This window comes from Polyodon spathula, chromosome 5, assembly GCF_017654505.1.
Source record: "Polyodon spathula isolate WHYD16114869_AA chromosome 5, ASM1765450v1, whole genome shotgun sequence".
Classification (NCBI taxonomy): domain Eukaryota; kingdom Metazoa; phylum Chordata; class Actinopteri; order Acipenseriformes; family Polyodontidae; genus Polyodon; species Polyodon spathula.
Window position 1 is genome coordinate 68734434 of NC_054538.1, and position 17629 is coordinate 68752062.

Below are 17629 nucleotides of genomic sequence, written 5' to 3' on the forward strand. Positions count from 1 at the left end.
GGTAAAAAAACAAAAATGCTCTTAATTTGTCAGTAAAATTCAGAATAAACCACAAACGCGGAACACTATGGATCAAACAGTTACTGCCATATTTATACAGCTTTTAACCTTTTTTTTTTTTTTTTTTTGTTTCCCACAGTGTTACTTAATGTGGTGGATGACCTGGACAAATACAGTTAATGCCATATTAAAGCATGTTTCAAGGGCTTTCCAGCCAAAAAAATTAAAATGACTTAAGTCATTTAAAAGGTTGAGAAACCCCCTTTGGTCCACTTGAAATATAGACTTTTATTTTTTAATTTTCTGAAATAATTTCACCTTTATACGGTTTAATAATGCAAGCTTGAGGAAGTTTCTTGATCCACTGTGCAACCATAGCAAATGACTGTGCCACCCACAGGGCTGGTACTGTGCTATTTTGAATCTGGGGATAACTGACATGACTGGGTACTTGTTTAAATATTTAATTTCTTCCATGTATACAAATTAACTGAACATGGCATAATATTCCAGTTTATAACCGTCTTCCTCTCTCTCATAAAAACAAAATACTTGGAAATTCCCAAAGTGGCCATATTTAATTATTACCATACGTATGGACCAGAATTGGGTGTTTTCAACTGCCTGCCAAGTCAACTGCCAGCAGTAACTTACGCAAACATTTAAGTAACTTGCCCAAATATAACTTTCTCTCACAAGAATCAGCTTTACATTGCTCCTCGATCAGTCTCTGATGTTCTAGAACTATTGACTACTTTTCTTATTGTTGTCCAGTGCTGTAAACACTACCTTCCACATTGTAGTCCAGCACTTTCTCTAACCACTGAGCTGAGCAAACCTACTACCTTCCACATTGTAGCCCAGCACTTTGTCTAACCACTGAGTTACTCAAACCCAGTACCTTCCATACTACAGCCTTTTTCAGCATCACTTTCTGTAAACCCTGAGCTGCTCAAACCCACACATTACACCAGCAGGGTGCCACAAAGGCCAAGGCATCCTGTTTTTCAGGGAAAGGCACCACCTGTCATTCAAGATGTGTTTTGCTTCATTCTTTATAATATTAGTTCACTGCATTTTCTATAGCAACATTGAAAAATCTGTTTAACACTTACAAATTGATTTTTACAAGGCTTACTGGCAGAGTCTTAAAATATTTTAGCTTTTAGCTCCAAAATATGAATATTAAAGAAAATACTGTACATGTTACAAAACAAGAAACAGTCCAATGGAAGTGAACCAACTCCAAGAAAACTGATTTTAAGAAATTGTAATTAATGTCACTACTGTTGTTTGCTGATGTTTGGTGTATTGGATTAAAAACTGGGTTGTATTTTTTCACTGACATAAGGCCATCCAATGTAGAATAATATAAATTAAATCAAAGCTATCTATAGCACCTCCACAATGTTGATTTATTTCAGGCTTAAGCTGACAATCTTCTAGGACGAAATTGTATAAAGTACTCTTAAAAACAGCCTAGAAATTGCGTCTTTGTGGTTTATTTTAAAACATTTACCAGGAACCCATTCGTGACCTTCGGCAGATGGTCAGGAATGGGTTCCTGGTAAATGTTTTAAAATAAACATGTCTGACACACACAATTTTTTTAAACCTTATAATACGAGGCGGTCTTATCTCATTTTAAGACTTTAAAAGGACAAAAGGTTTAGAACAAGTGAATGCAAGAGTGTCCTCATAATTGCATGAGAATCACTCAAAATGAGAGTTTATCGGATTATAGCCAAATGCTATCTGAAACATCTAGAGCAGGGTACTCAATTATTTTAGTGAAGGTCCAGAGCACATTTTCACTCCTTTCCCCATACCGACATACAAACAGTTACACAAATACAGTTTTACACGTGGTGTTGGTTTGAGAGTTCTTCACTAGGTTTAAAGGAGTTTTTGAGGGAATCAAAACTGTCTGATTTTTACTAGTCTGTCTTCTTTACTGATTTGTTACTGCAGGAGTTCTTTCCCTGCCATAACCAGAGAATTGTATAACTACTGTATTCTTATGTGTCTGTGTTAGCTGAGTCAAACATTGGTTTCACCATTCCAAAAGCAAAGCAAATTGTAGCAAACAGAACTGAAAAATCACTGTAAATTAAAAATAGACACATTACAAATAATAAAAAATACAGTAATTTTACATTCAGTACATTTATAAATTAGCTAATACACGCAGTAAGTGGGAGAAGTGGCAGGTCCTAAGGGCCTTGAGTTACAGATGAGCTCAGCAAGAGCAATATAGAGAAACAAAGATTTTCATCGGTCAGAACAGGACACTGATATTAATATTAATAATGTTCGTCTTGGAGAATGAATTTCCGCACACTTTGTGTGATCTGCAGATACCTGACAGGAAACACTTTAACTGCATGTGTTGTAAGCCTGACTTTGATCACAGAATTTTAATCGCCAATACAATCAGCATACTCATAGCTATGTTTTGCACACAGTACATTTTGGTGGATGGTGGAATGATGAGATATCTGTCATGGGGTTCTGTCCATTGCGCTAGTATTGCTTGCAAAGTGAGGTTTCGTAGTACAAGTAGTGCAGTATGGTACCATATTGAGTCAGTAGTACCAATAGTAACATTGACTTGTTTTTAAAAAGAGCAATATATGGTATGTTTTACCAGTTATATTTTTTAATCAGCTTGGAAAAGCTACTTAACAAAAATGGGCTTTGCGGCATTGGTACTTGTCATTGTTTTCTTGGTGTTTGTGAAGTGCGATTTTCTGAACTCGTACCATAAGGTATGCAAATTGCATCTTTCTTGTGTACTTTCAAAAAAATTACTAGTGACCATTGTTTTGTTAGCCATAGAGAAGGGTCAAAATGTATTCGGACCACGGTCTACCTATTGATTAACCCTGGTACCCCCTGAGGAGGCTAGGAGTGCATGACAATGTATGAGTTTGGGGAAGACTGGTGCAAAATGAAAGCAGTTGCACGGACACAATCGGTGCAGAAGGGCCCCCATTTTTGGAATGAGGACCCTAAAAATGTTATTAGGTCGCCGCCGTTAAACTGTTTAAAGGGCAGGGAGTAGATCTCTTCCATGGTGGTCCCTGTCTTTTTATTAGGCTGGGGACTATCCGACTCATGGCACTGGCAGGACGCAGTGCTCACAGGATAACCAGTCAGGCTAATCCCCTAAGTGGCAGGTTCCACGCTGCCCTTCCTGTAATGATAATAGAATTGCTGCTGCTACAGTGCTGGTTTTCAGACTCAAACCCACTGAGTAATCCAGCCTTGAAATAGCCTTGATGCTGCAATGCTGAGAAGCTCTTACTGGGAGTCACTGCACTGTTATTAAACTTGCTTCACATGGATATCGTGTCGGCTGACTTGTGCTCTCCTTATATATAGGCTGCTAGCGTCGTCTGGAGTTAAAATAAAAGTTTTGTATTTCTAAACGTAATATTGTTATTACTGTTTTCTGTGAGAGAGTTTTTCTCTTGTGTATGTGTTTGTTTTTTTTTTTTTTTTTTTGCAGAAACACGAGTACAGCTATTGGGCTTTGACTGAGATACGCGCTTCGACTGAAAATGCTTGCAGTCTCTGCCACAGTTTCTCGCTGCCATCTTGGTGACTGATTGCAGCACCATTAAGAAGGTCTTCCATTAGGGCTCTAACAGCAGGCATCCCTTAGTCTTATATAAGTTCTGACTACTTAGGTTTGCCAAAAGCTATGTAAGTGGCTATCCCTATATACTGCTTATTCACCGACCAACCTCGTTCACCAGGTGTCCTGGGGAACTGTTTAAAGGCACTGTCACTGTTTAAAGGCACTTTCTTGGTGCAAACAGCCTTCCCATCTGTGTCTCATGTAGATTTGGGCAGTGTCACCAGAGGGTGCATCCAGCCTGGGATGCTGTGTAGAACGGCACTCCACAGAAATGTTTTGGAACTGCAGACAGTTTAACTAGCCTTGCAGCATTTGTTGCAGAAGGTTTGAGGGATGCATGTGCTTGCCTGTGCTTGCCTGTGCAGACAATGCAACAGTGGTGGCTTACGTCAACCACAAAGTGGTCTTAGGTCGCCCAGTCTCCATTTCATGGCTCATAATCTTTGCTCTGGGCACAGGAGAACCTAATCTCATTGTGGGCAGTACAACTGCCCAGGGTGAAAAATACTGGAGGGTCTCTCCAGGAGGGTCCCAGCACCTCAGAGTGGAGGCAAGCCCCGAGGTGGTAGCCTCATTTGTGAGGCTCATCCCCATCTGGCTCTCCATAATTGGAGACAGGGACCTGCTGGCGATGGATGCTTTGGCACCCCAGTGGCCGAGGCAGCGACTGTGTGCTTTTCCACCACTCGCCATACTCCTGGTGTACCTGGAAAAGATCAGGCAGGAGCAAGCCGGGTACTATTACAAGCCCCTTATTGGCCCAGGAGGCTGAACTGAAATGTTATCGCTCAAACGACTGTTTGTTTGCTATCACCTTCACAAAGCAGGTGAGCGAGATGCAGGATTTCTCCTCACTGAGGACCTGCTTAATTTTTACGGAGGCCAGGACAGGATTTATGCTCCGTACCTATCCTGCCTTTTGCCGAACAATATCTTGGCATTCCATGTCAACCAGTTTGTGGAATTGGCGGCTTCTTTCCACCTCCACAAAATCCTGACTTTGTATTAACCCTTACAAACAGACATAGAGGTGAGTTTTTCCCCAAAATTTTTTGCCCTAGCTACTTGGTACTGGGGTTCCGTATGGTAATGCTTAAGGTAGCCAACTGGAGAAAATAAATGAATGAAAATGTGTGTACAAACACTTCATTTTGCTTTTCCATTACTTCCAGCCATCGTTTGGTATAATGTGTTGTTTATACTATGCAAAATGTTGTTTATACTATGATAAAGTCCCCCAGTGTATTCTAAACGCTGTATTTTATTATAGGAACATGTTATCCAGGTATATGAGATAACACTGGAAAGCACCAAGCCTCCTCTTTCATTTTTTGTATTGACTATGTTCCCACAAACTCAGTTTTTAAGTTACAGGTGCTTGAACACACTTACAGATTTGCTGTGCTTCACAGCACTGGAACACCAAATGATGGGCTGGTAGAAAGTACATATACGATCATTCCTGACATCAATGGAAAGCGCAAAGCCAATGCTAAATGCTAAATGATGTTGAAACCGGAACGCTATCTGTTGAAGCGACCGAAGAAACAAAACGTAGGAGATGACTCATGTCACATGACTCAAGCCTTAGTTTCGGTTTGCTGTAGTTTTGCTTAGGAACATGTGTTCAGGACATACGATACATCATTGGAAAGCTCCAAATCTGTACTTTCAAACAAGCTAGCTATTACGGTGCGTGTGAGATTAACGGAAGAAGGTTGGGCCCACCGATACATTACGCCTGGGGTCCACATGAACCCCAAACCTAAAACAATTTGGGAAATTCATCCAGGCTACCTGGACTAGAAGTATCCTTTGCATACTATAATAGGATGGGTGCCTGACAACTACTTCAAAGGAAGCTAGATCCACATAATAACTGATACTAAAGCATCGTGGGATCTGAATGGACCCCAGGTTGCCTTATGAGGGTTAAATAAATCTTTATCACGACATACCAACATGTCTCACATATTGTTCCATTAGCCTGCGGTCAATCAGAAAGTTATTTCCTTGGTCTATATCCGGCACTGCTTAATAGGTAAATGTAATTTATTTATTTACTTATTTATTTATTTAGTATTCAGTGCTAGTGACTTTGCTGTACCTAAATTACTTTTCACAGGCTAATCAATTTCTGTGACAGCCAGTTTGTGATTATGTGAAGATCCTTGTTAGCATACTGTTGTGTCTTGTTTTGAATCTGCATGTGTGTTTGTTTACAGTCTCCAAAACAAGTTGCACAAAACAGATGCTCTACCAGATGTGGTGGTGAATGCAATCCCCAAATCAAACAGTGCATAATTAATAGATAAAGAGCAGCCCTAACTGGCAGTGTTTTGATCCCCATGAACTGCTGGCTCAAACACACAGCACAACGCTTTAATGTTTTTATTTATTTGTTTAGTATGTGGTGTATTGTTTCATTATGCAAGTTCTTTTTTTTTTGTCACCGTACTGCAGTATCTAAAACCAATGTCCTCAGAGCTGATGCTGCATGTGCTGGACATGTTTATTACAGTTCCTACAAACTTAGCAGTTGTAGGACAACACGTCAGTTTAGTGGATTTGAACAGCAGCAAATCTAAATACTGCTACCATTTTAAATGGAATCTTGTGTTTTACGTACAGATGCAAAAATGCACTAAAGAGACTTGTGTACTGTCAAGCTTTTATAGTCCACATGTTATATTTCCATCAGAACCATGAAAACGTTTCCCATTAATCTGGCAATGAACTAGGCTCTGAGCCTTTGGTGGTCCCCCACACCCATGATGACATACCAGTCACAATGTACAGCTGTGACCAAAGGTTTTGCATCATCCTATAGAATTAATTAATTTTGCTTCATTAACATGCTGAATAATGTTTCAGTAAAGTGAGAACAGTCTATCTGAGTAACACATTTCAGGAAGTTTGGCAATCTTTATGGATTTGTATATAGCCCGTGTTGTGAGTCCGACTGGCATGACAATGTAAGAGACAGAGGTAGAAAGATAGAATGTGGTAATTTGGTCTTCATCATTAGTGAAGTTAGAGAGGATGTGAAGCCACTGGATTAACTGTAGGGGATCCCATTATATATATATATATATATATATATATATATATATATATATATATATATATATATATATATATATATATATATATTATTAATAGAAAGCCAGATTGCAAGTAGGAGTCTAAAACGTAGCGGGGTTGTCTCTCACCTTGCACACACATGGGGAGATGGCTTTGTAGCTTCATTGATCATTTGAGAACTTTACAGAACTACACAACAAAGTTCAAAGTGTATTGTAAGCAAACACAGGATGCACCATCAGTGCTGCAGGTACGAACAGGCACCAGGTTTTTTGGCTATTGCGATGTGCTTTCTTTTCTGGACCAAACTAAATTCACTTACTGTATGTTATTTTTCTATATGCACCATTAAATCAGACCTTAAAAGTAGATCCCTATCACAAGTATCAAACTAGTTCCATCTCAAGAGTACAATGCAATCTGCAATCAGATGTCAGAGTTTACATTTAAATCGGTTTAATATTGCTCCAATACTGATGGTAACAAACAGAACCGATTCAGTTTTAGGGCCTGGATTAAAATAAAATGATTGTGATGGGCAGCAGATGAAAACAAAGCCGACAGTTGTAGTAGTTCCCCCATTAAAATCCGTAGTTGTAGTAGTTCCCCCTGAACCTGATCTTAGACGGAAAGGCTACCATCCTAAATAAGGAATAGGCTTCTTCATTTTTGGCTCTTGTTTCAATGCAGAACCTCACTCTGCTCAAAACAAATAGCAACAAAGAAGCCTACTGTGAGTCATTGATTTTTATGGTTTACAGAATTAAAAATGGCATGGCCATGACAACACACATGACTGTCTTGGAGCTGTGATCTGGGATGGTTGGTGTTTACAGATATTTCCATTCCCTGCACCGCAGGAGGTTCACTGCCTGCTTTTAATTAGCCAGTGTTTTATAGTCAGTTTCAAGTTATGCACGTCCTAAAGCTTCCCTTTCTTGAGGTGAAGCCTGATTTATTAAACTCAGTTGATTTTATAGCATTATTTATAGCATTTATTAAAGCTACTAAAACACAGTACATGCCGTTTTGTCCGTCTAAAATTCAGATTGTCTGGTTGACCTACTAAAAATACTAACTTGGTAGTGTTTTGTGGTGCAATGTCTGATGGATTTTGACCCCTGATAGTGAGATGAGTTGAGGTTACAAGCCCTGAAACCACTAATGCAGGCTAGTCTGGCTCACTTGCTTGCAGTGTGTGGGTTCGCCAGTTTGCACGCAGCATTTGCCCTGTTACACTTGCATGATGCGGTTCTTTGCTTATCCACAGAGAACAGGATATTATCCATTTCTGTTATAACTGTTGAGCATGTAAGAACTGAATATTGCATCTCTGTATTTTTAAATAAAGTGTACCAACTGAAATCCCACTCCCCACTGAAGAGTAAAGTGTTGCTGCCCTTTTTTTTAACCTGTTGTCAGATGACTGGATCTTACACAAAGACAAAGCTCCTAGAGAAAGGGAACATTTCCTCTCATGCAGAGACAGATGGAGCTTTTCTGCAAACATGTGGAAAGTTCCCAACTTTTAGTTAGTTTTGAGAAGAAATAATCTGCATGTTGTGAAGGTTAACCTAGATATGAACAAGCCCACTGGTCGTCAAAAAAAAAGATTCAATAGAACTCCTAAGTTATGGAAGACATTATACATTTGTTTTTGTATTATTATTATTATGGTTTTTGTCCTATCTTAGATTGTCAAGTGGTTTGCTTTAGAGAAGAATCATCTTGAGAGTGTATTCAAAGGAAAAGGGTATATGGGCCTCTATAACTGTTGGTGCAGCAAACAGAAAGAACACAAAGTATTAGCAATTGTTAGTTATAGTAGATTTCTTTTTGGATGAGACAGCTCATTCATTCACTGATATTTTCACACGATATACATATGCACTGAGGTGTAACATTACGGTTGCAGGGAAATATTAGCTGCAGTTGTAGTACAATTACAAAACACTGAGGCCCAGATTTATAAAAGGATTGCGCATGTTTTACGACCGTAAAATGGGCGCTAAGGGTTCTGAATTCTTGGATGGGATTTATAAAACACACGCAATGGCATAAACACGCAATTAAGACATGATTTGCGAGGGCAATGTCTCTGTGCGCTGTAGCCCTTGATGCGTCTGTAATTCTGTATATGCATATGTAATTCTGGGGCGTTTCTGAACAAAACCGCTGAAATTGGGAGGGGATTTTACAATTGAGGTCAATTAAATATTCTGTCTAATTTATTAAAGCTGACGGTAATTGCGGGCCTCGTCTTTGCATGATTATTTTAAGAACTCTGAAAAGCAGGTGTTAATTTGCTGCAGTCAGACAGTAGGCTATATACAAGGTAAGGTGATGTGGGAGACTTGTCTGCAGCAAGAAGGAGACATCATTTTCAAGGACAAAGAAACATTTAATAACATTTTGCAAAGAGCTAATTTTTGAACCCTTCTGATCAAGTCAGTTTGTAAATTACGGTTTATAATACCAGTATAGTATAGTTTTGCAAACTCCAAATTTCACTACATGTTTCATAGCAGGAAATATATAATATAGAATCCATGTAAAAAAGGTTTTTAGAAGCACCTAAAAAGGTCTCCCCACAGTGGCAAAGCAAGGTTCTAACAAGTGCTTTTACTTATTTTAGGGTGTAGGCATTATTAAAAGAACGGTGGAGGAGATTAAAAAAAGTCGGAATAATATTCCAAGGAGCACGAAAGAAAAAGTCTCATATACAAGGAGGGCTCATTCTCCACTGTTATTTTAGTAATGTCTAAAGAATGTATTTTTTGTAATATGGCATTCTGGTATTTAACAATACTGGTTCAGGCAGTATTGTTAAATTCGAGTTAGAAAGAAAACGGTTAAAAAAAAGGACAGAGGGACAGATGACGCAGTTAGTTTGTAGAGCAAGTACAGTTTTTCAACCATATATACCATATGGGTATGCTTTAAAGTCATACATAAAGTAAGAAATACAGACAAACATAAGAAATAGGAGAGTTGTAACTGCATAAGACTAAGAAGATATAAGTCGTAGTTAAACTGAAGACTATTCGTGTGCAGCTGTATTGTTGCTGAACATATTGCTGTACAGCAGTGGAAGGATTATCCACCCATTTGACTGCCATGGATCTATGTAAATAAAACTTATTGTTTCTGAAGTATGAAAAGTCTATATGCCTGTAATTATTCTATACGAAATAAGAAGTTGAACTAATATGCGAAGCACAGTAACTGGATTGCGTTGCGTTGTATTGTATGAGCAACCTACTACAAACTCTGAAGTGGTACATTTCTTTATTAAGAGGCCACCGTACATTCCATATTTTATTCATTTGTCCTGGTGATGTATTTCGAGCTTGTAACACATCTTCATGTGTTACAAGTACTGCTTTTACCAGAATCTCCACTTTCAGTTTTCACGTCTGAGCATCTTCCACCATGACTAGTACCAGGCTGAGGTCTTTGTGTGCCATTCTTTTTTTTTTTTTTTTTTTTTTATGTATAGCCTACACACACAGGGTTGACCCAAACCTGCTATTTATAATAATAATAATAATATCTTTATTTTTATATAGAGCCTTTCATAGTGGACCACCATCACAAAGTGCTTTACAAGATACAAGACTTATTGTGAGAGGTGTGTAATCCTCCACTGCTAATTGCGGTGAGGGGTATTTAAATTGTTTGATTGCAGAATCGCCTGCTTTACCTAAGAATATAACAAAATAAGAACATAAGAAAGTTTACAAACATCTTGCTGATTTGGTTGTTAGTAGCTTGTTGAGCCCAGAATTTTATCAAGCAGCTTCTTGAAGGATCCCAGGGTATAAGCTTTCACAACATTACTGTCAGCTTACAAATTAGTCTAATGGCATAGGTCAACATTACAAATTAGTCTTATAAAATAGGTCTTTATTTTGACGATGAATGCGGCCCTACTGAACACCCACATTACGTGGCTTTTTGCGGTCGTTTTTTCCCCTTTATAAATTTGGGCCTGAGTAGTTAATCATTTGTCAAACCTACGACAATTAACATACTTTAAAACATAAATAAACTAGAATAATGGATTTTGGTATCGGAAGTCATCAAAAAACTGAAATTATTTTGACCTATTTGCATTTCACAGGTTTACCTAAAACGCAAATGTTTAAATCTCCAAACTCTCCGAATCGGATCATCAGTTCAGCTCCCGCTGTGAGAATGTTGAAAACAGAGAATTCTCTTGGTATTCTATGACCTTGACATGGCGGTCAAAGGTTTTCCACAGTCCTTGCATGTGCCTTAGTCTACCTGTACAACAATGACATCCATAACCTACTGTGCGAGTTATGGGGAGTGTGATGCACAAACAGATAGACGGGCAGAATGAAAAGACAGACAGACAGAAAGGATCATATTAAAACACTGGGTCCGCTTTCCAGTGGCTGCAGATGATAATTTAATGAGGGATTTTGCATCTTGAAATTATGGAAATATTTATCAAAATATTTTTCCATTTAAAACAAACAAAAAACACTCATAAGGCTTTCGACTAAAGGCCAAATCAGGCCCCAAATGTGTTGTTTATGATGCAAAGCAGAAGCAGAACCTGCTTATTTTCTCCTTGAAGAAGTTGTCACGCATTGAGATGTGCCTGTAAATTTCTCTCAGTGAAATGCACACATGCATACGGTATGGTTTGAACATGTGTTTTCAGGGTGGATCCCCCCAGTCTGCCAACAGGGAGAGATGAGACAGGCTGGCAGACTACAGGGATTGTAGTCTCGTCTTCCTAATAAATTGCAATCATGTGTGCTGAGCAAAGAGCTCAGGCCAGGCTTTCACTGTCGTGACAACGATTTCGCATCCACTTTAAAACAGTAAATAGGGAGATACAAATGTAAATCAACAAATGAATAAATAAAATTTAAGCCCTGGGGGGAAAAATAGTTGGCCAATGCTTTCTGCACCTATAACTAGGAAAATCAAACCAAAACAGATTGCTGCAAGTTATTCTATCTGTCTATCATAGATGAATGAATAAATGAATAAGCATGCTGTTTGACTTTATAGAAGAGAATATGTCTCTGGTAGCCACAAGCAAGGGGTTAGCCAGTAATTTGGCCTCCAAATTCACTTGATTTTAACAAGCCTCTGCTTCAATGGCAAACAAATGTATACGGTGGAGCCAGGCTATGATTTGGAGTTTGTTGGGTCACGGTTGTCACGGTTTGGAACAATGCTGTTCATTTGGAAACTAAAAAGGGTTGACAGTTAATACCAAAGGATGCTGAAAACAACACGCCTTTTTAACAAAGAACATGTTTATATTTGGAATAGTCTTCCATTTATATCTATCTATCTATCTAGCTGGTATTCTTGTTCTTGCCTAAATTTGTTTTATGTGGAAAATCTTACTTACGTTTTGTTTGCGTTTGCCAGTGTTGAGGTTAAACATCATTTTGAGAGGTCTATTGAGGACAGGGGTGTGTTTAAAATTCTGTTTTAAAAAGTCACCAGTACTATGCGATGACTGAAACAGATAATTATACAAAGTTAATCTAAACAGCAACATTTAATATACTGTAACTATGATATTACATTACTTAGATAGATGGATGTGAATACCCCCTCAAAGGTTATACACACTAAACTCAAAGGCAAATGCCCTCTTTTGTCCAAACTGGAGGACTTAAACATCAATTCCCTTTCATGAGAAAAGAACGGGAAAGCTAAAAAATGAACAAGTAAATTTGCAGTGGTGAACTTAAGGTGGTATTTTGTGAGGCAAACAGACTCGGACATGTTCTGCTTGTTCACTGTGCAACAGGAAGAGGTTTTAGCCTTTTCGCAAAATCAATTTGTTCACTTTTCTGTTCTAGCATCATGGCTTACAGCGATTTGGGGATGTGTTGTTTGTGCTTTGTGATGATTTTTTTTTCAGTCAGAGTGTTCAAGCAGTATTTATACTGGTCAAGTCAATGTCCAATAAAGAGGTCTGTCTTATTAATCATTCCATGGAGGGGGGGCCTCCCTGTGATCTAAAGTGAGACCTACTTGTCTTGAAGGAGGGGAGATGTCACTGGGGCGCCAGGAGGCCTTTGAGATCTTCCGGAGGGACCATGTGGACATCATCACTATCGAGGACAACAAGGCATTGCTCAAACAGAGGTGAGGATTACAGAGGTGACTTGTATCTTGGAGGACACATGACTGGTAAGAGAAGGGGATTGGGAGGGTGCAACTGAGAACTGAGAGGAAGTGTTCTCTGGTGGTTAGAGCTGAATAGATGTGGTGTATTGGTTAAAGCTATGAAAACTATGAGACCGTATGACCTAATGGGTAGAGCTGGCAATGTGGCCTGGTGGTTAAATTTGGGAAACTGGGATGGAGCGGGGCCTAGTGGGTAGAGTTGAGGTACTGGGAGGCAGTGTAGCCTAGTAGTTAGAGCTGAGGGACTGGGAGGCAGTGTGGCCTAGTGATTAGAGTTGAGATACTGGGAGGCAGTGTAGCCTAGTGGTTAGACCTGAGGGACTGGGAGGCAGTGTGGCCTAGTGATTAGAGTTGAGGTACTGGGAGGCAGTGTAGCCTAGTGGTTAGACCTGAGGGACTAGGAGGCAGTGTGGCCTAGTGATTAGAGTTGAGGTACTGGGAGGCAGTGTAGCCTAGTGGTTAGAGCTGAGAGACTGGGAGGCAGTGTGGCTTAGTTGTTAGAGTTGAGGGACCTTGTTAAGTCGCTACATTTTCTGGCAACTCAAAATAGCCCAGAACTACCCCAAACTGTGTTGAGATCTGGTGTCCTGAGGAAACCTTTCTGAGTGTCTTCCTCCTCATGGGACTGAAAACCACAAATATTATTTAATAAAAATTAAAAAAAACAAAAAAAAAAAAAAAGAAAAAACTAAATATTGACTTTTATTTTGCAGGACTAAATCATTCAAAGGGTGTAATAATATTTTTGTCTTGATTTAACTGACCAGAATCCTCCAAGTCTGTTGCTAATTTTATTTCAGAAAGTCTGAATCCCATTCCATTCCTGTGGCCATGCTATGTAAAAGGAAGATTTTCCGTCATGCCCAACTGTATATTTTATACCATGCACATATTCTGACATCCATTCGCAGCTGTCTCATTTAAGGCAGACTTAAACTTGAAAAGTTCCGCAATAATAAAAAGTTCAGTTAGTTGTTTTTTTAGGATTTTTCTTTAATTCAGTTTGCAGCATGAATCCCGTAGTCTGACTAACAAATACATACCTGGCCCCCAGAGCCTAAATATTTGTTTAACCCCCCAGCCAGTAATGCAACCCTCCTGTTGTCTGAACCTGAAGCCTTCCACATTGTAAAACTTGGTACCCACAGCAAGGTGACTTTCCATCCTTGTGTGTTTCCTGAGCAGGTTTGCTGAAGCGAAAGCCCTCGGGGAGAAGGTGAAGATGGCCAGAGTCAAAGTCAGTAAGTAGCAATACTGTCCTTTTTGAGGGTACTGTATGAGCCAGTAAACACTGAAAAGCGGTAAATCCAAATTATTTCGCATCAACGACTTGATAACCCATTCAATACTCTCTCCACTCTCTGTGTAAAGAAGTGTCTCCTACGTCCTAAGTCTGTCTCCACTTAATTTAACAAATGTGTCCTCTGGTCCTGGATTCTGTGGTGCACTTAAACCTTTTTCACACATACTTTCACTTATTTTAGCTCTTGTATTATTGGTCAATTTTGGCTTTGTGACCTCTGGGAAGGATCATTCTGATTGACTGCCTTGATGGGTGTGAATTAGACTGCAGGGGTAACTTGCTGTAACCATTACCTAATGGGTATTTACCTCCTAAAGACCCGAAACCTGAATAAGATATACCAAAGGTGCTCAGCGAGCCTGTGGCACATTCATGCCCTACTCCCGAGGGTGGAAGAGGACTTTGCTCAAAGATCTGTGCCATTTTTCTTTCAAGTCTGACCTGTCTTGAGAGCCTTGTTCAGATAAGTACTTGTTATTTCTATCGGCTATATATTTTATATGTATTGTGTTTTTACACAAATTATATATGATATATGAAATAATTGCTGTAATATTTTTTACTAATTACGCATAATTTGTGCACTACAACCTGCAGCTTGTTACATCCCACTGTGGCCTTGTGCCCCGCGTGAAGCCAGCGGCTAGAGTCGCACCTTCCCAGGGATCAAGAAACATAAGTCAGCTGACTTTGTGCTCTCCCTCCAGGCTGGAGTTATTTATTTCTCATTTTGGCTTTGGCTTTGGCTTAGGTTTAAAATACGAGACGTTTTATTTTATTTATGTAATTGATAAAATTACTGTATTTGTTGAGAGTTTTTTTTCTCTTGTGTGTTTTCTGTTTTTTACTGAGAAAACTTGCAGGCCTGTCTGCAACGTGGTGCTATAGACATGTGCAGCAAGAGCAGCTGCTTGGCTCAGCAGCACTGCGCAAGACCAAAATACTTGCTTCAGTTGTGATTGCTTGCAATCTCTTCCACAGTATCTTGCTGACGTTTTGGTGGCAGCTTTAGCATCACAATTAAGAAGGCTGTTAGTACCATTCTAACAAGCGGGATTCCCTTAGTCTTGTGTGTGGTACCGACTGAGTGGTTTTGCCAGTGGCTTGTACAGGTGGGCATTCCTGTACATTGCCACGCGCGGTGAGTGGACCCGTACTGTACCGCTACAGAGGTCACCGACCCACTCCACTCCTGACCCGGACCGAGGTTACCACACCATCCCAGTTCCATCCTGGACCATACCCATACCGACCCAGTGCTAAAGTCACCGAACCGGTACCGTATCCGCACCGACCTGGTGATAAAGTCACCAAAACTAACCAGTACCGAACAGAACCGGTTCCGTTGCGGTATCGACCCGGTGCTACAGTCACCAAACTGGTACCGACTTGGTTTTACACGGTGGGGCCAGAGCACACCAAGGAGGCACTAGCTAATCGCAACTTCTGCAACTTTTGTGTATCTTTCTCCAAGCACACTCTTGAGAAGCAGCTATCCCGCAGCTCTACGGCGCACTCTGTGTCCATTACTCCTGCTCACGCTCTTCCCCATCACCCTCTGTTAGAGCAGTGGCTGCATCCCCACCCCATGGCTCTGTGCCATGGGGGAGCGGACGACGCACCCGGGAAAGTAGCTCAGGCAGAAGGCTGTACTCATGGTCTTCATCATCCTTCTCTGCTTCTCCTTCTCCTCCCCCAAGGAAGAAGAAGAAAGTCACCGTTCTAAGTGATTGGCAGACTCAGAGCAACTGGAAAAGCTCTGGGCAGCAGTTCCCACCAAGGAACTGTTCTCGCAGAATTACTGCAGGAATGTTCAGCACCGCCTGTGCCCTTTGGGCCCCAGGGGTCTACGAGCTCAGATTGGCCACAGGAGGACATACTGTCCATCGCCATCTCTGAGGAGGTAGGCAAACAGGAGCTGGCATTACTGCCTGAGGACGTGGAGTCTGACAGCGCATCCCCTGCAGTAAAGCTGTCCCTGACTTTGCCTGCTTCCAAAGCGACCACCTCCATTAAGGTAAACCAGCTGCAAACTGGCAACCTAAGCCCCAGCTGCTTCAAAAACTGCACATCCAGCTGCCAGAGGTGGTGTTCAGAACTGGCCTGTGGTTGCTCGCTGCATAGGCTTTAATAGGAGTGTTAGCCATCTGGAGTTTTACCGTCAATGCACCACGGACATCTGGGTGCTTACTACCGTTCAGACCAGCTATTCTCTTTAATTCAAGCACGGCCCCCCTCCCTTCCGGGGCGTGACTACAACATCAGTCATGGACCCACAGGACGACGCTGTGGTGTCTCAGGAGGTAGCAGCTTTGCTGCAAAAAAGGGCTATTTTCATGAGAAAGGGTTCTACTCCAGGTACTTCCTAGTTCACAAGCAGGATGGTGGCCTCAGACCAATCCTCGACATGTCAAGCTGTATCTGAGCCAAAGGAGGTTCAAAATGTTGACGAATGAACAGTTGTTGCAGTCAATCAGGTGGGCCTCAAAGATGCCTATTTCCACATCCCCATAAAACCAGCGCACAAGAATTACCTGCAGTTCGCCTTTCAGGGAACAGTGTACGAGTTCTGTGTCTTGCCACGTTTCATCTCCTTAGCTCCCTATGCCTTCTCGAAGTGCATGGAAGCTGGCCCCATTGAGACTCAAAGGCATCAGAGCGTTCAATTATCTGGGCGACTGGTTTATTTGTGCCCAGTCTACACCACACCCAGAGGCCCACATGGAACTTGTCACTGGCCACCTTCAACGGTTGGTCCTTATGATGAATCATGCAAAGAGCCAGACAGCCACCTATCTGGGAGTGTGCTTCGACTCAGGGCTGTGCTTTTGGTTCAGAGAATAGCCACCTGTTTGGAGCTCTTTCAGCTCAACAGAGCGCTCATGGTAATGTCATTTCCAGAAACTTCTGGGCTTGATGGCAGCAACTTCCCAGACCCTTCCATTAGGTCTCCTGCGCATGCACCCTCTGCAGCCGTGGTTCAACAATAGGGCATTTTAGCCCACGTTGAACCACGACTGCCTATTGAAAATGTCTCATAATTGTCTAAAGGCACTCTCTTGGTGGAAACAGCCGGCCCATCTATGTCTCGGCATAGTGCTGGGAAGTGTCACCAGAAGAGAGATTGTCACCATGAACAAGGTAACCTGGGCTGGGGCACTGTGTGGAAGGCAGGGGTGTGCAAGGTGTGTGTAACCACCCCTTGGCAGGGTCTCCACATCAATGGGAGACATGTGGTTGTCATTACAGACAACACAACAGTGGTGGCCTACATCAACCACCAGGGCAGCCTCAGGTCGCCCAGTATCCGTCCTGTGGCCCGCAAGCTTTTTTTCTGGGCACACAAGATCCTGCTGGTAGTACACCTGCCCGGAGTGACAAACTGGGAGGCCGACCTCCTCTTAAGGAGA

General features: G+C 41.1%; 1 protein-coding gene across 1 annotated transcript in view; it reads left to right on the top strand.

Annotated features, from left to right (window-relative positions):
• Window positions 1–17629, top strand: part of kif6 (kinesin family member 6) — a 105068-nt gene that overhangs the window by 53668 nt on the left and 33771 nt on the right. The window contains exons 14-15 of the mRNA XM_041251136.1: window positions 12772–12874; window positions 14102–14157. Coding sequence (XP_041107070.1) covers window positions 12772–12874; window positions 14102–14157 — 159 coding nt within the window. The remainder of the gene's footprint in view (window positions 1–12771; window positions 12875–14101; window positions 14158–17629) is intronic.